This window comes from Chionomys nivalis, chromosome 3, assembly GCF_950005125.1.
Source record: "Chionomys nivalis chromosome 3, mChiNiv1.1, whole genome shotgun sequence".
NCBI lineage: Eukaryota > Metazoa > Chordata > Mammalia > Rodentia > Cricetidae > Chionomys > Chionomys nivalis.
This window is the reverse complement of record NC_080088.1, coordinates 33,436,175-33,459,314: the sequence shown is the minus strand read 5'-3', so window position 1 is coordinate 33,459,314 and position 23,140 is coordinate 33,436,175. Positions and strand designations below refer to the sequence as shown.

At 35.3% G+C, this 23,140-nt stretch overlaps 1 protein-coding gene across 2 annotated transcripts in view; it reads right to left on the bottom strand.

The window, feature by feature from the left end:
- Positions 1 to 23,140, bottom strand: part of Epha3 (EPH receptor A3) — a 306,637-nt gene that overhangs the window by 36,954 nt on the left and 246,543 nt on the right. The window contains exons 6-11 of one of the 2 annotated variants that reach the window (XM_057763683.1): positions 22,001 to 22,125; positions 20,048 to 20,210; positions 16,248 to 16,350; positions 15,094 to 15,161; positions 10,869 to 10,994; positions 8,243 to 8,428 (exon numbers count right to left, since the gene is read on the bottom strand). In XM_057763683.1, coding sequence (XP_057619666.1) covers positions 8,243 to 8,428; positions 10,869 to 10,994; positions 15,094 to 15,161; positions 16,248 to 16,350; positions 20,048 to 20,210; positions 22,001 to 22,125 — 771 coding nt within the window. The remainder of the gene's footprint in view (positions 1 to 8,242; positions 8,429 to 10,868; positions 10,995 to 15,093; positions 15,162 to 16,247; positions 16,351 to 20,047; positions 20,211 to 22,000; positions 22,126 to 23,140) is intronic. The other variant, XM_057763684.1, reaches the window with a different exon arrangement.

Sequence of the window (23,140 nt, the reverse complement as noted above, 5' to 3'; positions counted from 1 at the left end):
GAGTTACATTCAAATTTAATAATATTCATCAGAACTAAAACATTAAAGGAAATGCTAGTGACCCAGATACAGTACCACTAAGACTCCAATCTGCTACTTCTAGTCTTACATATGCTGTCGACTTGTGTCAAGCCTGGCTATGCATCCTGGCTGGCCTGACACATGCTGCATTGCCTAGACTGGCCTTACACACATGGCACCCTTACATGAGCTTCTTGTGTAGTTAATTTCCGATGAGGAATGCGTGGGTCCTTAAGCAGACTTTTATAAATGGGTGTGATATAAAATAAAAAATCATTGTCATTAATAGATAGTACTCTTTTGGTAATATTAAGTAATCAGAGAATAAAAAAAGAAGAGAAGGAAATTGGAACAAATCCCCAAAAATATACTTCACAATATTTCTGAGACAGAAAATTTGTATGTGAAAACATAGGTTTTGCTCTGTAGGTAATAAGTTGATACAAATATTGTAACAAATTAAATATTTTTATTTTCTTATTAGACCATTATGAAAATATAAGGGGCTATTTCTTGATACAGTTTTTACCAGAATCATTCTTCTGTGGTAATAAACAGTAATGTCTACCAATGTGTGTGTTAAGGAAAGCAGAGGCCAACTCCATTTAAAGCAAGATCCAACTCCACTGCCTAGCATCAGGCTAGTGACACGTGCAGAGATCAAGTCTGTGAATGGGGTTTATTTATAATTTTGCTGAGTGGTGCCTGAAACTATGCTCCAGGAATTCCTTAACAACCACATTTGCCATCTTAATTCTGCATCTTTACATTCAGCTGAAATCAAAGTATACATGTTTTCTTTGAAAAATGCTGTGTGTAGTAAATGAACATTTATTCATATGTGTGCATATATGTGCATATGCACAAAGAGGCCAAACATCAGTTTCAGATCTGTTCTTCCATTACTTTCTGCCTAAGGTTCTTGGAGACAGAATGTTTTAGTTGCCTTGAAGCTCACTGATTCATCTAGAATGATATATCAGCAAGCTCTGAGGATCAGCTTGCTCTATCTCACCTCCATTATACCCCAAATAACTGCATTATAGCTTCCACACCCAGCTCTTACACTGATGTTGGGGATCCAAACAAGGTCATTTTTTATGTACAAGAACTTTACCCACCAAGCCATGTGCCCAGCCCATTAAATTTATATATTTTCTATGTATGATATGCTAAATACAACCTTTAAATTTCAGGTTGTTAATTTTTTGAAGGTATTAATATTTTTATTATTTTTAACATAGCAAGTATTTCAAATTATTAATTATTGAACAAATCATTTTTCATTCTTAGATGAAACTAAACTTGGTCATAGTATATGACATTTTTGTCTATATATTAGTTATTCAGAATTAACAACACTATTTTATACATTGATAGACATGGTTTTATAATTTCTATAACTAAATTTTAGTCTGCATTGTCTTCATGTATATTTTCCTTCCTTTAAGATAGTAGTAACTTTTGACTCTTGCCTGACAGCTGAGGAATCTGCATGGGACCAACTAGACCTTCTGAATGTGGGTGACAGTTATGTGGCTTGATCTGTTGGGGGTGGGGAGCCTTGGCAGTGAGACCAGTACTTATCTTGAATGCATGAATTGACTATTTGAAGCCCATTTCCGATGATGGGATAACTAGCTCAGCCCTGATAAAGGGGAGAGGGGTTTGGTCCTGCCTCAACTTGGTATGCCAGACTTTGTTGAAAGGAAGGAAGGAAGGAAGGAAGGAAGGAAGGAAGGAAGGAAGGAAGAAAGAAAGGAAGAAAGGAAGAAAGGAAGAAAAGAAAGAAAAAAGTGAACTGATGTTTTTTGAAATGCAAATCTCAGTTGCCAGAAAATCATGTTCTAACAAATTATATAAGTTAAAAATATTCTTGTATGTTATTAGTTCATTGAGAGTGTTTTTTTTTTTATTGAGCTCTACATTTTTCTCTGCTCCCCTCTCTGCCTCTTCCCTCCCTTTCAGTCCTCTCCCAAGGTCCCCATACTCCAAATTTACTCAAGAGATCTTGAGATTTCAGTCCGGTGCTCCAATGTGGGTCTTTGTCTCTGTCTCCTTTCATCGCCTAAATGTTTTTCTTTGGGTTCACCTTCTTAATTAGCTTCTCTAGGACCACGCATAATAGGCTCAACGTCCCCTATTCATGGCTAGAAACCAAATATGAGTGAGTACATCCCATGTTCCTCTTTTTGGGTCTGGCTCACCTCACTCAGGATAGTGTTTTGTCTTTTTTTGCTTCCCATGTAGATTAGATCCATGTATGTCTCTCTTAGGGTTCTCAGGGTTGTCTAGGTTCTCTAGAATTGTGATTTGTAGGTTGGTTTTCTTTGTTTTATGTCTAAAAATCCCTTATTAGTGAGTACATATGATAATTGCTTTTCTGGGTCAGAGTCACCTCACTCAATATGATGTTTTCTAGCTACATCCATTTGCTCACAAATTTCAAGATGTTATTGAGAGTTTTTAAAAAATATATTCTTTTGTCTTATTAAACCCTTCCACAACTCTCACTATCCTAACTTTGTGTCTTCCTTTAAAAAAATACTCATCAAGTGTAGTTTATATTTCCTACATGCTGTCGGATATAGATATGTAGCCCTCCATTGGAACATGGTTGACCTATAAGCGTCTGTACTTTACAGAAGGATGACTCCCCCTCTCCCATCAACTATCATTTCCCAACAGTTTCTTAGATGTAGGTAAAACTTGGTGCCGTCTCCCATCTCCCTGAGGAGACTTTTGCTTGACTTGGCCCTGCACAGGTCATTCACAGGCTGTCATGGCAACAGTGATTTCATACATTCAGTTGCCCTGTAATGCCCTGAAAACATGGTCAGCCACCAACATCTCTGACTTTTACAGGCTCTCTGCTACTTCTTCCACAGAGACCTATCAGGAGGGGTGTGGCCCAAGAGCACTCCACATAAACTCTATAAACTGACCACATCTGGGTCTCTATGCTCATCATTATCCATCTTAAAATGAATTAAATATTATGATAATGCCAGGAAACCATGCTAGTTATATAAAAGACAAAATATGTACAACCAGTTCCTTTGTAGTTGCAATGTATCTATCCATGAGAAATTAATAGACAGTAAGAAAGAACCCAAATCTTTTAAACATACATAACATCATTTCTTTCTTATTTTTTATATCACATTGATAAAAACCTTCCCAATTATATTACATGGCATGCTGATAATATGTGTTCTGACTCAGTTGTCAATTTGCAATTGTGATTGTGTGCAACAACTTGCATCATCAGCATTGCCAAAATGTGTTATTCTAACAAACCATTCTTATAATTGGTTAAATAAATATCATATAAATACTGGCTACTGACAAAGTCATATGAAATATAGTACTATAACAAGCACAGATAAAACTTTTAGAGAGAAGCAAGTGGAATAATGAAGATTTGATATTGTCACATAGCATCATCTTCTAGTAATGTTTTCTCATCTTATATGAAGATAATAAAAATTTCTAAGCCTTTTGGGCAATATGGGCATTCAAAGGGACATATAAAGAAATCCTTTAATGCACTGTTCACAGAATTTCTTCATCATACAAGATTACATATGAGATATGCAGTAAATCTTATTTTTGCTATAACTTTATTTTAATTTCTAGAAAATAATTTCAATGTGAAAATATACCAGTCACATCCAGTATGACTCCTTTTCTATCCCACTAGGTAAAGTTTTGCCAGTGGTAATTATTGTTGGAGCCTGAACATCATTTAACTAATGGTGTGATGGCAGAAATATCAAACATTTGCTGAAACAAAGTTCCATCCTTTTGAACTTCAAGCAAAATTGATAACACATGTTAGTGCCTAGCTCTGAGCAGAGTGTGCCCCAGCTTTCTGCTACTTTGAAGATCACAGGCTCTATCACCTTCTCCTGTTCAAGGCCATCGGGCTCGGCAAGTACCATGCCATTAACATTGTTTATGGCTCAACTCAAATAAATGAAAAAGTAATGACTATATAATGAGCTTTCAAAAAAAATGATCTGAAAATAGCATGTTACATAGGTTGAGTGGTTCCAAGCACACAACTCATAGCAATAATAAAAAAGAATGACTTTTAAGCAGAAAGAAAAAAAGAAGCAAAAACAAGGAATTATTTTCCAGAATTTTCTTTTTGATTCATTAACTGGAGCTTAGTCAGAGGTGGTAAATCTAGCCTTGTATAATCTCCTCTGATATGTGGAGTGTCTGAAAATGCTACAGTACTGTTGTTCTTCATTTCACAGAGGAATCACCTGTAACACTCTGATGTGCCAGAGGACTCACACTGAGTAAGCTGACTTGGAATTCAATTTTAGATCCACTGGTTCCTACTTAAAATATGATTTTCTTTTTTGCTTTGTAAATGCCGTTTTGTTCAGCTTCAGTCTGCTGTGGTGTGCAAAGGTGTCTCTGTACTTTGTGGACAGAATAGCTTTAGAAGTCAAAGAGTTTTAGGAAACAAAATGGCCAGTAGAAAATCTAACTTTTAGAGGCAGATTATCTCTATTTTGTAGTAAATGAAACATATTAAGTTGGTACTAAAAAAGTTTATGTTTCCCTCCGCCATTGCAAGTGATAGACTTGCAGCCTTTAAACATACCACTGAGGAGCTCACGATCGAATTCTAACCCGACTACTCTATTATGTTTACAGTGCATGTGGCACCTGTATTTATAGAGTGGGCTTGGCAGCTGCTCATGTTCTTATTTGAGCAGAGAGATATGGCAAATTTAGAACTTTCACTCCAAGGAGGTAGTTGTAATCCACACCAGAGCATTCCAGAATCAGACTTGAGTAAGAAGCTCAACATATGCTACCTGCATTTTTAACATCTCTTGGATCTGAAATATGTTTACTTTTTCCTACGTTTTTGTCTTGGAGACTGTTTTAGATCTTTCAATGTGGTTGTTGTTTCTTTGTGTTATTTTAATTCAAAGTATGTTTCTATTTTTAGATGTAAAGGAAATTTCCCTGAATATTCACTGTTTTGCGGAGTATTTAATGCAGTAAACATGTTCTTATGTCTCAGCAGAACGGGTTACATTTGCTAACTCATCACACTGGACTCAAAGGAAACAATGCCTGTTGGTGAAAGAATGGAACCTGACCACTAGCGTCATTTTAGGAGGAGCATTCTTTTTCATGGGGACTTTTAGCCCCTCTCTCTTGAATGGAGGTGGCTGAAAAAATTGTGAGGATTCTGCTCAGCCTAAAAAGTAATCATTTTCTCCATCACTCTGTGATTGAAGAAATCAGTAATATAATTGAACTTCTGTGAAAATTAAAATCAATTAAAGAATCACATTGGAAACCTATTAGCAGAAAATATGCTGCTCCCTCCTCATTCACTTCCGTTACTTTCCTTCTGCTCCTTTTTTCTCTCCATTTCTTTATTTGTTCATTGATTTGTGACTTTTACATTACTTTTATTTTTTGATATTATAATATAATTACATTATTTCTATTTTCCCTTTCCTCCCTTTATTCCTTTCTGTATTTCCCTCCTTGCTCTCTTTCAAATTTGTGGCCTCTTTTTCATTGCTTGTTTTTACATGCATCTCTATATATGTGTATATATAAACATGTTTGCCACTTTTTTCAATCAATACACTTTTGTTTCCTGACACACTGGAAAATTCAGTACCTGTTTTGGTCCAAGGCTAAATTTAGTCACATCCCTATCACCTCTGAGATATTTTATCTGGTTAGAGATGTCTTGTTTATTTTTTCATTTATTTATTTAGTTAATTATTTAGATTTTGAGTGTGGCAAATGGAACTGTGCACAAGCATGCCTGGGCCAGTGGAGGATATCTGGTATTCTCTATTTTTCTGTGTCTAATTTCCTTGAGACAGGGTTTCTCGAGAAACCTGGTGCCTCCATTTAATGCCCAGCAAACACAGTGATCCTCCTGTTGTCTTCATTTTCTGCACTAGAGTCAGAGGAACATGTGGTCATGCTTTTTGGAATGGATTCTGATTATTCAAAGGGAGGTTTTATGTGTGCATAGCAAATGCTCCTAACCACTGAGTCATCTACCCAGTCCTTTATTTTAGGGCTCACCAGTAACAAATGAATGCAAAAGTTTTAGAAAGTTGAAATGGTGCTTTGCTGTGAAGGATGATTAGGAATATTTTCATCAATCAAGAAATAGGAAAGTAAGTGGAATATAAGAATATAACATGAGACCTGGGCTGGTGAGCTAGCTCAGCAGGTAAAATGCATTTGCCTCCAGTTTCAATGACTTGAGTTAGGTCTGAAGGACTCATATGGTGAAAGATGAGAATTAGATTCTCTGGTTGTCTCAGACCTCTCACATGTGCTAGGTATGACACACATGTGTCCTAATACACGCACACACACTCATGCATAGAGAAAATCCATGCTAAAAGAAGATAATGAAAACAAGTTTTTTTCCCCTTATTTGGGGATAGAGTTAAGATGGAAAACTGTATTTCTCAATATCTGTAGTGACTTCTAGAAAAGGACCTTATTACGTATGGTCCTTCATGAAAATGTAACAGAGAAGTGATCTGTTCTAATGCAGCAGTGGTAGTGACAAGGTGAGAGTACAGAAGTACAAAGTCACAACCAGCCCTTCACCAAGAAACAAGGAACTAGAACAGCAGAAACTGAGGAGAGGAGCTGTGTAAGTCCACGTGGATTGACGTTTTCGGTTGGGCTCCAGACCAAGAGAGCAACTGCTTGATCAAGATGTCACCATGAACATTAAATGCATAAGCGACACTGAAAATCCAATGATATGTGACCTTGTACATCTAAAACACTGTGTTCTTTTCCTGAAGGAATAATAAAATCACTCATTTTCTTAATCCTCACTTCTATTATTGTTTTAATTAATTGTTAAAACAAAAATATTTTCATCATGAATATTTCAGTATTACTGGTAATATGAACTAATAACTAAGACTACAGGGACAAGAAATAAGTATCTACAAGATTTAAAATGATTATGTTGTGTATACTTAAATTATTACAAATTGTAAGATTGTTTTTTTGTTTGTTTGATTGTTTGTTTGATTTTGAGACAGGGTTTCTCTGTAGCTTTGGAGTTTGTCTGGAACTAGCTCTTGTAGATCAGGCTGGCCTCAAACTCATAAAGATCCGCCTGCCTCTGCCTCCCAAGTCCTGGGATTAAAGGTTTGTGCCACCACCGCCTGGTTCCTTGTTAAATTCTCAATTTTATTTATTTCATATGGAAACTCAAAGGAAAATCAAAGTATTCTTTAATTATGCCACACGCTGTGCAGAAGGAAATACCTTTATAGTTCCACTAAATTGGCGGAAGGTATCAGTGCCACTTGGAAAGAGCAACAAGTAACGTTACAGAAAAATAACAATGTTCTCAATGTAACCAGGAATGTCTGTTGGTAACCATAGAGTATTGAGATGTGGTGCCAGCGAATTATCCCCTGAAGGATGCCAAATTTTCTGCCATATGTTGTCATTCACTGTATGGAGTCTGTTGCCAATTTCACTTATTCTTTGCCCTGTGCTTCAAAATCTCGAGAAAAAAAAAATTCCCTGTGTGTTCTCAAGAGGTTTTCCTAGGGACTGGAGCCAATAATCACAGATCAGCCTCACAGGATCCCTTTGGCCTGGCTGAAGAAATCATCATGGAAATAAATCCAGAGTTCTGTGATGGCTCAGAGCCAGGGGTTTCCCAGAACAGCCAGGGATGCACCTGGAAGCCTAGGTCAGAACTACCTGAAATCCACCAAGAAACAGAGAAGGTCTGGGTCTCCTCTGAGTCCCAATCTTATGTCTTAGAAGCATCCCTGAGATTCCTATAATTTTCCTACAGGCAGGAGGAGAACAAGGGGGCAAAGATCTGAGAACTTAAAGCAGGCTGGTGAGAAATATAAGAAAAGACAGCTAGTTGAGAGTTCCTTCAAAATCCAACCATTGTTTATCGTGCTTCTCTGTGAACAAGACTGTCCTCTGCAATTCTTTTCAAGACGATCTTTCAATCAAGCGACTAAGGTCAAAAGCCAACGGTTTCTGTGATATAGAACAGCACTGCCAATCAATCTATTGCCAGAAAAAAATGTATGTTCATCCTTGTCAGAATTTCAGTTACAACCAAGCTGCTTGTAATATGAAAATTCTTCAAAGATTGTATTTAGTTTGTGCAATATCTACTCAGCATAAACAAATCAGACATTGTGATTTTACTTACTTTTAGTGACAACTCCTTCCAGCCGGATGATGTTGGGATGGTCAAACTGTCCCATGATGCTCGCTTCTCCCAGGAAGTCTCTCCTCTGCTTCTCTGTGTAGCCTACTTTCAGGGTCTTGATGGCCACTGAGATCTCTTTTTTTGAAGGAAGTTTTAAGCGACCACTGCAAACTTCTCCAAATTCACCTATTACAATATGAAAGATCAATAAAATATAATAAAAAATTAAAGATTCATGGGACTGAGTGGATGGCTTAGTGAGTAAAGTGCTTGCTCACAAACATGAGGTTCTGGGTTCGGAACCCTGGCATGCAGGGTAAAGTCAGGTATAGTGGTGCAAAGCTGCAACCTCATGCTGGGTGTAGGCAGAGACAAGAGCAGGTCTTGGGCTTGTTGATCATTCAGTCTAGCACAGTTAGGACTCCGGATTAATGAGAGATTATATCTCAGCCATATAAATAGAGATCAATAGAGGAAGACATTCAAAGTCAACCTCCTCTTTCAATTGGTACAGGCATATGTGACTATGCCTATACACCCAGGTATACACTACACACACACACAAACACACACACACACACACACACAAACACACATACGCATGTACACAAATGCACACATGCACACAGAGACACCAAATCATCAAAACAGAGCAACTATTTCCGTGAAGGTATTTATGTTTTCACTTCCATGTTTGCAAGCTAAAACTTTCGAAGATAGTAATATAAAATTGCCTAGGACTGGCTGAGGATCTCGACATGGTTTAAATCACCACATCATGAAACTACAAGAGGAAAAATGAGAGAAGCATCTATCAGACATTGCATTCCTCATTCTAATAGTTAACATTATTTCAGGGTTATCAACAGGCCAACACAGATATAAGGGTTGAACATTGGATTAATTTCAGATGTCTGAAACTCTTCCATTTTTACTGTGAGGGCCAAATTGGCTGTGTACTTAGGCTCACTGAAAATGAGAGGGTAAGCATCTGCTACCAATTCATTTTATTGGAGTATTGGTTTGTTGTACTATTGACACACTTGCTATAAAGTTCTCTAGGCTTCTGGGAGGAGAACAATAATATAACAATATCAAATGAAGCATAGCCAGTTTTATCTAAAATCTCAGTGAAGAAATGTTTGCTTAGACTGTATGTTCTCCATCAAGCTGTCTTAAAGGGCAAGTGATCTAAAAATTGTGAACATAAAATATTGCCGAATTTTAAACTTTCCAATGTAGTTGATATAAAACATCCTTCAACTCTTAGGAGCCTACCAGCTTACTGATAAGATTTACCTATCACTCTTCCAATAGGTATATCAAGCGCCCTCTGAGAGGACACCTATTACATTTAGTTCTCTGCCTCCATGGCAGTCATGATTGCTACAAAATATTGCTTCACACAGAATGTCTCTTCCCATTATTTTACAGATTATTAGATCTATATTAAACCATATTTAAAAATAATCTTGTTGTAACCAGAAAGAGATCATTTTGACATGTTTTTTTTTGACATGTTTTTGAGTTAACTCTATGATAATTTTCTGTGCTTGTGGTCTTATGTTGCTATAAGTTTCTTGAATATGGTGCCCTTTATACCCATTAGAAAGAAGGTAGAAAGAATCTCATATTTATTTATTTACTTACTTTTTTTTTTGCCAAATAAGTGGTTTTTACCTAGAAAATGGCAGAATATCCTACAGACTGGCAGGCTACATCACAGCAAATTGTTTGCCAACTCTTTAGGAAGTTTTAACCTTGCCTTACTTCACCTTATTTTAAGAAAAAGTTTCCAGTGTTTCCAAAGCAATGGCTTATGCTGTATGTTGACAAAGCCACTTACGGAAGCTTGGAAGAACTAGCCCTTGTTTCTGAGCAATAGTCAATAACTACAATGTTTCTTGGGATGGGAGGAATGAAGGAGCAATATTTGAATATCCAACTGATTATCTGAACTCAAGTTAGAATATGTCACTACAGATATGGGGAATATACGAGTTGCACCATAACTTGGAATGTAAAACAAGAGTAAGAGGTTCTTTCCTTGCATGGGGTTATCTGACCACTTCCAGAGGACTTTTGGACTATTTGCGTAAAAACCTATGAGATGGATATTAAAGTCACATACTTCACATTATTTAAAACATTTCTTCAAAACAGGTATATTGCATTTATGATAAATGTGTCAGCCTTTTATTTTTGATTGTTGTTTATTTGAATTTGAAAGAGGGTTTTAAAATGAAAATCAAGCTTTACAATTACTAGTCTTGTTTAACAGGAGACTCACTTTTTTTCTGCTGTCCCCATTTAGGCAAGTAGCTTTGTGACACATGATCAGCCATTAGCCACTGCCACTGCTGTCCCTGGAATTCAATAAATAACAGGCAGTCGTGGTCTGAGAGTCTGTAAGTCTGGCACCTTTGAAATCACTGCAATCCACTAAATGGTACATTTTTTATTACCCGTCTTTGATCGTGAAATCAGAAAATGCCTGTCTCCATAGCAATGCATATAAGCTTCTATAAGTGAGCAAGCTCATGTTCCCCATGTAGCACTCTTACTCCAACTTGAATGCTCATGATTAGCAAGTTATTGTTAGGAGAACTATGGACATGTCAATTACCTGCCCCGACAACTTTGTCAATGGATATGTTGGTGGCATCCAACTCCTTGGCAAACTCATGAACTGCTTGTGTCGGGTCCTCATAGGTATGCGGATCAACATAAGTCCTGAGACCTGGAAGTTTTACTATAAAAAAAAAATGCATGATTTTACAAAGTGAAATTCATAGTATTATTTGCTGAAAACACCTTTATCTCTTAGTCTACTAAATATTACTCAATAATATTGAAAAATCTGTACTAAGTGTGGAAAAATGCTGTCTACTATATACTATAAAGAGGAAGCAAGTTAAGGTATTTTCTTTGCTAAAACACTGGAAGGGGGCATTGAAATGCAGATCTCAAGATGGACGATGACAAGAACATGAGTAGGCAAGGTAATTACAATCACAAGCTATCATGCCTCTGTGCTACTAAACATTTTTGATTCAGAGGCCTTAGACTAGCCAATATCTATTATCTGACAGTCAAAAGACATGAATATGCTCTGGAGGCAGATGAAAGGCTTCAGTATGGAGTAATTAAAGTATTTCTAAAAGCAGTGTCTTCTCTGACACTACTGTGGTTTTTGTTTGTTTGCTTGCTTGTTTGTTTTAGTTTTAGGTTTTTCTAGACAGGGTTTCTCTGTAGCTTTGGAACCTGTCCTGGAACTAGCTCTGGTGACCAGGCTGGTCTCGAACTCACAGAGATTTGCCTGTCTCTGCTTCCCCAGTGCTGGGATTAAAGGCGTGCGCTACCACCGCCCGGCTACTACTATTGTTTTATTTACTCACAAATGAGTTCACTTATCTCAACTGAAAATTTGAGTTTAAGCTGTATATTTTATGTGCATACCAGCATACTAAAATCCCACGTGCCTTTCCACATAATTAAAATCAACATAAATATTGTTCATAAGCTTAGAGTTATGCTGAAAAGTTTTTTCAAGCATAAATCATACATGTAACTTCATGCTATATTTATTATTAAATATTCTGAATGTGAATAATTCATGGATTTTCTGTAAAAAATCATAGAATCCTCAAATAAATCTTTTTGATATCATTTTGTATTATGTGATTTGGAAAAAATGATCATATTTGAAAAAAAAATCACATTGAGGAATGTTCAAACAACCTTTATCCAAAAGAAAAATTTTCAAACAAGAACATATGATCAAACCATGAATACACTCTAATATTAAGAAATGAAAATTGATAGTCACATTACATAAATTGACATTATAGTTGATTTAAATTTTGATAATATGAATCATATTCTTTTAATATAAACTATGGATACTTAAAAGATACAACTTTTTCTTTAATAACACTTACATGTAGAAGGACACCTTTTTTATTTAAAAAATAAAATAAAATCAGACACTGTAATTTTCAAAAATTGCTTTATAATTGAAGTATGTCTTTCCCAGACATATAGCTAAGGATTACATAGACCCAAAAGGCGTCTGAGTTGGCTTTATAGGGTATTCAGTAGTGCCAGTAATTGTACTGAAAGTAAGCCTTCATCACAGTGGAACAATAGTCAGTGAACCTAGCATTCCATAGTGTATTTCTTCCTTAAGGCTGATTTCTTTCATGGAACAATTACTCTATTACTATAAAAATTAATGGTATCAAAAAAATTGACACAAAGATTTATTATTCTTCATATTAAACTAACATAGCTCCTAAAATCAATACTAAGATACCATGCCTAAGGAAAACTATTACATGTTAAATTACTATAATATTTCAGGCAGTAAATATGGGTTATAATATTTTAGCATTTGTTAGACTTTGGTTACATCTAAATACTCACTTCAAATTACTGATTCTCTAATATATTTTGATCTGCTTCCATATTTGATTAGTATAAGAATCTAGTTTTCCTCTTTAAGAAAGAAAATAACATTTTGAACATAATACAGAGTTGAATATTTTTATTAAATAGTTAGAAATGTTTGACCTTGTTAAATCTGAAGAATGAAACTCATTTTAGGAAGAGTTGTTGGCATTAGAATTTATAAAAATGTGGAATAATTGGTAAAATGCAATAACTGAAAAAAAAATATATATATATATAGTCTCTGCTGGTTTGAAAAGTTTTCAACTGAGTTTTTAAAGTTATGCCTAGAAAAAAATCATGCTTCATTAAATAATATATAGCTTGGATAGTCATTCTGGCCTCAAAATCAATCACATTCACTACTACTAGTTAACATAAAGTAAATTGATTTTCCGTCCACATGACACTGGTGAAAAATTATAAACATAAGAACACGCCCATGAGTAAAAGGCTTTCTTCACTAGGGACATTGTTGAATTTTAACTGCTCGCTCTTGATGTTCTGGGAACCAGGAGGTTTGGGCTGCAATGCAAATAATCCCTTTACACCAATAATTAAGGGCACCACACAGAGTAACTGGACTCTGCCATGAAAACCAGATAATAAACACATGCACACGTGTTAAGCTGCACTACTTTACAGCTCATTCTGTGCAAACACAATAATTTACATTTCCATTTTACCAGCATGAATTGCCCTAAGGACAGAAGGAAAAAAAAAGGAAAAAAAATGAAAAAAAAATGAACAAAAATTGTTCAGGCAGTGAGGGCAAGGGGACAGCATCTTAAAAGGCAAAACACATTTCTTTTCTTTTGAAGCAACATTATAGGATTTGTAACAAGGCTTGAGGGAATAGTTCATAGCTAGAGCTTTTTAAAGCAATACCAAATAAATGGTCTGAAATAAACCAGCTGTAGTATTGAGAGGCAGAAAGTCTATGACATGCATGTAAGTTGCTTTCTGATTTTAAAGCTGAGATAATATGCATTTCTTTGTTAAAATTTGTCTATTTTAAAGATATAGTGCATTGACAAATTGTTTTAAGAAACGCTGCCATAAAAAAACAAGAGTACAATACTAGAACCTACTTAAAATTCATGATAGATATTTATCATAGTCCATATTCATAACACATATGACCCTGTATTGATAGCTAAGTCAGCTTTTTCCAGTATAAAAAGTATTCACAGTAACCATCCACCTCTAACTAAGCAAGATTCAGGTCAAAAGATTCTAATGGCCCAGCCAGTCAGACTTCAAAGAAACAGTAGTTCACTCTTCTATAATTTGATGATTCACTAAGTATATTTGGTAAACTCACTCACCTGGGTTAGAGTAACCTGCATAAATGTGGCATTGAAATAAATTGGTGTTTTTATCATAGAATGATTATTTTATTGCAACTCTACAATGAAGTGAATAAAACTCCTGTATCTACAAAGTCTTACACTGTTTCCATACATAAACTTCATAAACATCCTTTTCTCTTCCTTCTAATCTATTGTTCGCTTTCTACGTGTGAACTAGGAAATAATTTCTTACATTAGTTATAGCTGAAATGATAGTTTTTAGGTGTTGAAATAGATGTGTGTAAACAGCATCCTATCGATCTGAAGACATTTTTGAAAGGCAACAGCAAATGCTAAAGTAATTCTTGCTTGCAAGGCTTCATTATTAGTTCTAAGAAGATATTTCAGAGCAAGGGAGGATCAGTTTGGATTTTCTGCTAACTTTCGTGAGATCTTGTCATTCCTCTGAAGGACAATGCTTAGTGTTTGCTCCCTGAATGAAGCTCATGTGGAAAAGCAGACATAAGAGGGAATACATAAAAATACATTTGTTTTTTTAAATGCATTTTGTTACCTAGAAGTGTACTTCTATTACTGGAGGTTGAATTGGTTGGTGCAGAAACTGAGAGGAAAATTCTTGTCTTTCCTACTAATTGGATGACACATACTTCAAAATAAACAGTTTATTCTAAAAGCTCTTTCCTGGTTGGTGTAACAAAAGGAGTGGAGCATTTCACATAAATGGTTGTTTATATTGACATGGCCGTTAAGAGAGGGAAAAATGCTCCTATTTAGATTTCAGCACAGATTTGGGAAGACGAAGTTTAAGATATGCTTTCATTTCAGGCCTGCAAAGCTGTCTACAGTTCTCGGGACTCATGATAGACATTATTTGAAAATAAACCACAGGTTACCCTTCACTTTAAAGATACTGAAAGGTAGTCATGGGAAAATTGCTTAATGTAGAGCTATGGATTTCCTCCTTTTTCTAGAGTAAATTCAATTTACTCATTTTTCCCTCATAAGACTACTTTTAGAATTCTTTTATCCAGGCATAAATCAACAACTACTGCTAAAGCTGAAAGATTAAAACAAAGTTTGGAAACTCACAGTGCCCATTCCCAAAGTGAAGACGCTTCTCATCTGAACTGTGTTTTGACTTGTGATAGCCACAGAACCTAGAGGCAAAACAAAGCAAGAAAATCCGTAAATGAACTATCCATGTTCAGACTATGTAAAGACTCCCAAATAAAGCTTTTCTCTGAAACAATAATTTAATGAAAGCTTAACTGATGTTATATTTCTAAGTTCTCCCCCAAAAGTCTCCTTTTCTGGGGACCCTGGAAGGCCTCCTAATGAGATATGTAGAGTTGCCTCCCCACTGAGCAGACACCTCCAGTTCAGTTTTTATAATAGCATTAGAATGTGTTTATAGTATTTTTAACAACTACTGTTGGAATGAATAAAGGGTAAAGTCTCCGTTGGTAATGATTAGTGCTGCGCCCTGTTACCAGTGTTTGGGGTGAGAAAGTGTCAAGGAAATCTGGGGTTATTTGAAGAATGAGGGGATAATTGGAAAAAGAAGGTGGAAACTAGGAGCAGGGTCCTAAGAGAAGTGCTTTGTGTTTGAGGGTGAGGATAAGAACGAGTGGAGATCAGGATGTTTTTTTGTGGGACTATGTCTCTGAGTAATGTCCGACATTACACCCATTAAGTCTCATCAAGGTGACTCCTAAAACTTGAACTAGACAAGGTCAATACCAATAGATGTGATCAATCAGACAGTAGAAAGGCCAGGCGGCCTCAACCTCACACACACACAGTACTGAGAGCTGGAGAAAAAGTCTTTTCAAGGGAAGAACACGTCAATTGGTTATCTAATACTAAACTGTTAGTCCTGAAAGCATACATACAAGAAACATTATATAAACAGGTTGTATTTGGAAACATATGTATAAATCTGTATGCATTCAATAACAATGAAAAGAACAGACAATGACTTTGACAGAGAACAAGGAGAGGTACATGAAAGTCTTTGGTGGGAGAAGAGGAAAGAAAATACGATAAGCATATAATCTCAAAAATTAAAAAAAAATAATAGGGAAATAAAAATGAAAGAAGGATGGATGAAAATTAACGAACTAGAACAGAAACATTCTAATCTCTTCAATGACTTCTTTGAGTACACAGTCTTCAGATTCTAAAGCAACTCAGGGCAGTGAGAAGGTCACAGTTAAGGTCAATAGTTTAGCCAGTTAACTCACCTCCCAATCAATATATAAATGACAACAGTGAGGACAATGATGACCACGGCTGCTGAAATGGCAATCATCACCACATGACTGTTCTCACCAGAGATGGAGAAAGCTGGGAGGTTGAAGAAAAGCAATATAAGATAAAACATTACCACCATTACTGACTACATGACAATGGCTATAAAACCATCTTACATACTGCTTTTACCTGAGAAGTAGTTTTTATCTAAGAAAAAGAAACTATCCGAATTATTACTGAGGAAATTCACCGAGTTTCACATGAAAAAGACACATGTCTCATAACTTTTTACCTATTTACTCATTAATGTATTATGGTTGAATAATAAATTACTTTGTTTTCACATCATCAACATTACTTGCATATCTACATGTGAAATATGAATACAGTGGTCTTTTTATGTCTGTCCATATTGATATGAAACTCCCTGAATAAATCAGAAGTAACTGGCTGAACATAGTGAACCGGTAGTTTCCAGTAAGAAACCCCATGAGCTTGAGAAGAATCTTCCTTTGAACCTGATATATCTATTTAGTGACAAAGGCAAGTCTCGTTTGCAGCAGTATGACTAAAGCTGGAAGGTATGGTATGAAGGAAAATTACCCAAGCAAAGGACAAATGCTTCATGTTCTCATGCACACAAGGAATCTAATAAAAGTTAGACTCATGCATTCAGAAGATCTGCAGATTTCAGAAGCTCAGAGAGGTTTCCCTGTAGCTTTGGGACCTGTCCTGGAACTAGCTCTTGAAAATCAGGCTGATCTTGAACTCATAAAGATCCAACTGCCTCTGCCTCCCCCATGGTGGGATTAAAGGCATGTGCTGCCACCACTTGGCTACCTTTGGCAATTCTATGAAATTCATTTTTCTATGCTCATTAATAAATATTCATTGGAATACAGACACAATTGGGAATGAGTGATTTTGTTAATGTAAGCACCATCAATAGAGACTCTATGTGCTTCCAGACTTAATTATTTATCTGCTCAATTAAACTTTATGAAATCTTGACTAAGATCAATGCTTCCTTGACTGTAATATAAACAACAAACCACCAAGGGAAGAAATAAATTCCAATTGTGCATTGGGGATTTAGGAATAAGACTGGGAATCGCTTTTGAGATCCCAAATGATGGGTGATGGTGCTGGTCCAGGTTCCAGACCATGCATCTTTCTAAGTAAGGTAAAGACTGCAACTATGAAATCTTCTCATGTTACTCCTGATCGTTGCACATCTGATTTTTCACCAAATACTGTTAATATAGTATTTTGGATCTCCAATTGCCTTCTAGGTTATAATTAGAATCTCAAAATTGTTCTCTACTTGCCTTTCTTCTCTGTACCTCACCACTCAAACATTTCTTCTACAAAACCGATCTGCTGGACTATTCTTACACACAACTCTTGGTTTCTGATACCTTCGGGGTTGAGTAGAAATTTAGACCAGACACTTAGATTTAGAGCCTAAGTCTCTAGTTTAATCCATTACAAAATCCATGAGCATCCTAATCTGGAAGCTTTCAAGAAGATCAAAATTTTTGGGAAAGCACTGTGCAAGCTCATAACTACATATTTCATTGTGCTGGCAAAATAATGATTGAAAACTTGATGAAATTTTGAAACACACAAAGAGACAGACGGAGTCACAGAGAGACAGAGACAGGGAGAGACTGAGAATAATATCATCTCATCAAAAACAACACAATGTCTAGTGCATCCCTCCTTTGAAGTTTCAGTTACCTCTCCATAAAGCTTTTACCCTTGAAATTTTGTCTTCATATCTGCTTGCCATGTATATTCCTGTCCACTGGCTACAGATGGGTGATTAGTTGGTAAAATATCTTAGCTTTGGTTTCATAATGCTGATAAACACACAATGACAATTCTACTCTTCATTATGCATAATGTAAATTTAATGAGAAATTGTTTTAAATTTCTGTGGAATTTTTAAGTAAGCAAGTTTATTTAAGATAGCTCACTGAAACAAAGAGAGGAAATGAGAAGATGATGTAATGTTCTCTTATCTTGTCAATCACAGGATTAAGATCTGAATTCTCTGAAATATAATCCTGAAAACATATATAGTTCCTAGAAGTTAGCTAAAATGTACAATAAGATAACACCATGCTTGCTGGTGAAATTAAAAAAAACCTCAATAACTACAGGAATACAATATATAAATGAATATTTTAATTTCTACCTTGATGTCATTGATAAGTGTTACATTTCTCAAGAATTCATTTTGAAAGCACTTCCCCACAAATCAGATTCTTTGATTTTTCTCATGACATCACATTTTCCCCCTTATTTTAGAGATTATAATGTCTTTAACATAATGTCCCCTTCCCTTGTTTCTTTCAAAGCCTCCCGTATGCATTACCCCTTGCCCTCTTTTATTTGTGAATTGTTGCTGCATTCATTTATGCATATACATATATAGTTCCAAATAGAGCCTGCCCAGATTGTAGAGGGTTACTTTTTTCAGGGCTGATTATTTTTTATTGGGTTGCCAGTTTGTCTGCTCTTCTCATTTTATCCCATACTGAAATTAATGTACTAATGTGGAAAATAAAGATTTAAACAGGATGAATGCTGTTTTGACATAGCAAAAGTGTGGAAGCATCCCAGATCTATGTAATTAACACTCTAGAATCCATGAAGGCAAATGGATATTACTACCCAAGGAGGTGAGTCCAGCACTATTAAATTAGGATACCTGAATGATACAGATCATGTTATTAGCCCTGAGCATTTACCAGTAAAAATGTGATTTTACAGTTGGACAAAAATATTTAGAAAATAGAAAATGCAAGTGCCAAAAAATTGGAAATTAGAATAGTCAAAAGAGATTACAAGGTTTCTCTTCAGGAGAGTGCTGGGCCCCATCATTCTTTCCAGGATAATCCAGGCCTGACTGCTGTGGATCTTTGATCAGTTCTGAGGTCAATTTTCATAACTGTGGCTTTGGCAGTATGAAAATGTTAGTAGCATATGAGCTTTTTCTATTGTAATTAAAATGATACCTATTCACTAGAGGTAAAATGAATCAGCTCTTATAGAAAATTAGTCCATATCATTAAATTTTTGACTCCACAGAATCTTGTCCACATAATACACTAACTACTTTTGTCCTATTAACAATTTTTTAAGTATGGCCTCACATACATGCCTATGTATATTGTATACATACCTCTACATTTCCTCTCAATTAAGTGCAGTTTCATTTGTGATTCTGTTAAATAAAACCTTTAATTATATTTATTTTGTATTAACACTATAGTAATGGTAACTACCGTTGAAACAATTCTATTATAGAAGAAAACTTTTAAAATAACAAATATATACAGTTCAGGAAAAATAAAGTTATTGAAAAGGTGTTTTCCAATTTTAGACAAATTTTGTCCAGCTTTGAGTGAAATTGATAGTCTATTTAAATTGCTTATGGCTACAGATGATGCTCTATGCACATTTAAAAATATGAAAGTCATTTTCTCTGGTTTATATGTATTGGATGTATTAAGGATTAAAACAGAACTGATGTTAAGATTGTTCATTGCTGTTAATTAAAAGAAAATTTCAGTGTTAGAATAAAGTTAATTTGTAGAAGAGAAAAGGATGCAGATACACACTCACAGCAATATGACACCCGTACACAGGAGCCTGCAATTTGCTAAAGGTCCTCTCCATACACCTCCACTTCATGACTTTGGTTAATGTTAAAAATATTTGACCAGACATTTTGAAATTTTTGCAACACCCATTCCTTATAGTAAACCAAAGTAATACGTACAGTCTGGACTAGTTTCAAACTCAAACTTGCGGCTGTTTGTTCCATATCCCGCTGCTGTTCGAGCTCGAATTTGAAATACGTAAGTAGTATCTGGCTTGAGGCTACTGATAGTAACATTTGTGCCTCTTGCCCTCAAAATGGTATAACTCGTCTCTTGTTCCTGCTTTGAAGTAAGAAAAAAATCATGTTAACACCTAGCCTTCCTCATGCTGTCATAGTAGGTTATCAAAGATTTTGTCAGGAAGTATAAGATGCTAAGAGAAGTCATGCTGATTATGTCATTCTTTGGGTACAAATCACCAGTCTAATTTGTATGGCATGATTTATATTCTGTAGAGAAAGCAGGAAAAATTAAGTTTCACTCTTTTGAATTATATAATATACTTCTCAAAATACTTTCTCTTCAAAATCAAAGTTGCTATATAACTTTAAAGTAATTATAATATTAAGTTTATAAATACAATACCTCTTTGAGATAAGTGGAAGAGAAATATCTCATGAATATCCAATAGCAAATACTTATATTTATTTTTAAAATATCAAAAATAAAGTATTTTAATAGTTTAAATTTTTATCTCAGTATAACTACACTTACATTCCATTTAATGTGACTAACTATAATTGATTAAAAGTGAATATTTTGAATATCTTCACATGAAAGTCTAGAAGTATTACCTAAACACAACTATGTTTAGTACAGCCGTTCTCCATCTGTATGTTGCACTGCTTTCGGGTCACATATCAGATATTTACATTATATAACCTATATTTACATTATGAATCATAACAGTAGCAAAATTACTGCTATGAAGTTGGAATAGAGTAATTTTAAGTTGCAGTAAGCACAACATGAAGAGCTGTAGAAAAGGCTTGTAGCATTAGGAAAGTTGAGAATCATTGCTCTACATGGTTTACACCGCTCATTTCATCAAGTACTGCTTAAAAATGAATATATGTAGAAGCTTATTATCCTTCTTGAATATGTTCACATGGTCATCAAACAGATACTTCTGGTGCTTTCTTTCCTTTAAGTTTGTGTATATACAGATGCTAAATTGTCTTCCTTAATTGCTTGCCACCTTATCTTGGAGACAGGGTTTCTTACTATACATGAGGTTAACTGATTGACTAAAAGAACTTGCCAATATTCCTTAGGTATCCTATATCCAACTCTGCTGTTCTTCAGGGAATCCTGGCACATGTTTATACTTGGACTTTTATGTGTTACTCAGGATCTGAACTCTGGTCCTTATGAAACAAACTGTTTACCAAATGAGCTGTCTCTTTAGTTCATAATTACAGATGCCCATTAACTAAAGATTTGTTTAGATGTCATCTGAGCTACTACATTAATGAACAGAGTTGAATTTATTTTTACATCATTAATTCACTCATTAAAAAAAATCATTGCTCTCATTCTCAGAACCCAGCCCTGTTTATTCCCTATAGCAAATTAAGCATGAAAGAAGATAGATCTTGTGTAAAAAGTTTTAGTGAAACATTCAAAATGTTTATTTGGGAATTATTTTTAAATTCATGTCTGCATGCTGTAATAAGTGTATTGTACACATGCATATATATACTACATTTACGTAAGCACAATTTTAATGCCTATTTTTTCCTTTATTAATATTTTTAATAATTATGTGCATCAACTGTCTGAAGAGCAACTATAAAAGAGCTAACATTGTAGGAGTTTTGATGAGAACAGACGTAGATTCCCTATTGTCATTACTAACTGGCTTACATTTGCAAGCAACATCTTTAATGTTACTATTTTATGTAGAAAGAAAAAGAGGAATTGAAAAGACAGTTTCTAGATGCCTTCTACCTACAAATTAGGAAGGTCGCACAACCAGGTTATAAACAGGACTCCCCCACTCATAAGCTGCATCATTGAGATAATAGGAATTTCCTCTACCCAATCCAACCCCATAACACCTTTTCCCCCACCTTTTCATAGTATTTGACTTCATAGTCGAGAATAATTCCATTTGGATGCTCAGGTTCTTGCCAAGATAAAGAAATACTATTTCTGGAGGTCCGATCTTTCTTAATTGTCACGACAGGTGATGGAGCTGTAAACAGATGAAGGAGGAGAGAGTGAGGGGCGGGAGAACACAGAGAAAAGTGACAAGCACAGAGTCTACCATTGCTTTTTCGTTTTTTTTTTTCTTTTCCATTCCCAAGGCTCTTGAGTATTAATCTGGCCTCCTGTGATGCTCCAGCAGCTGGATTGCATCCCTGATGCATGAAAGCCTATAGAAAATGAGCTGAAATTTTCTGCTGCTTGTGTACTACTGGCAAGTGAGCAGCAGATGTTTTCAATCCACTACCATAATGTAAGCAGTGAAATATACTTGATGTATTAAAACATGGAACTAAACATCAGGGCTACCTATTTGTTATAATGTTGCAAAGTTATTAATGCCAGATTCTTCAGCTCATTCTCATTGATAACATTCTCATGTGCAACTCTGGAAGTGGACTGGAATCCATTATGCACAAGGAGTCCCATGATATCCATAGGTAGCGGTAATATTCAGGGCATTATACATGAAGTATGATACATAACATATTATAGTAGATCCTGACTTCTAACAGAAATCCCACAAATAAACATACATGTTCAGGAACCAATATCCTATTTTTGAATTTCATTTCTTAAGAAAAATGTAATAAGAAATGTAAAGACATTTGTTATATGTGTTAGTTATACAGATGCATTTTAAAATACCTTATTTAATGATGATTCCACATATGTTATCCAAATCATGAAATGGTAATAGAAACCCATTTATGTAGGCCAGATGTGATACAGGCACCTTTGTTTCTAATGTAAGATGAAATACATTTGAAGAGATTTCCTCTTGTGTTCTGTCCACCCAGGTACCTATATCAAGTCTCGGCTCACAAGACAACTGCAATGCATTGTTGGGAGCAATGCCACTCTGCCTTAATGGAATCTACCACTCTGCACTGGTGCATAAACACCAAACAAAAACTCAGAGAGTTTTATATACACTAGCTACCAAAGTCATTTTATCATGAAGGAAGCAATTTTTAATTATTTTAGCAATTTTTATGATATCA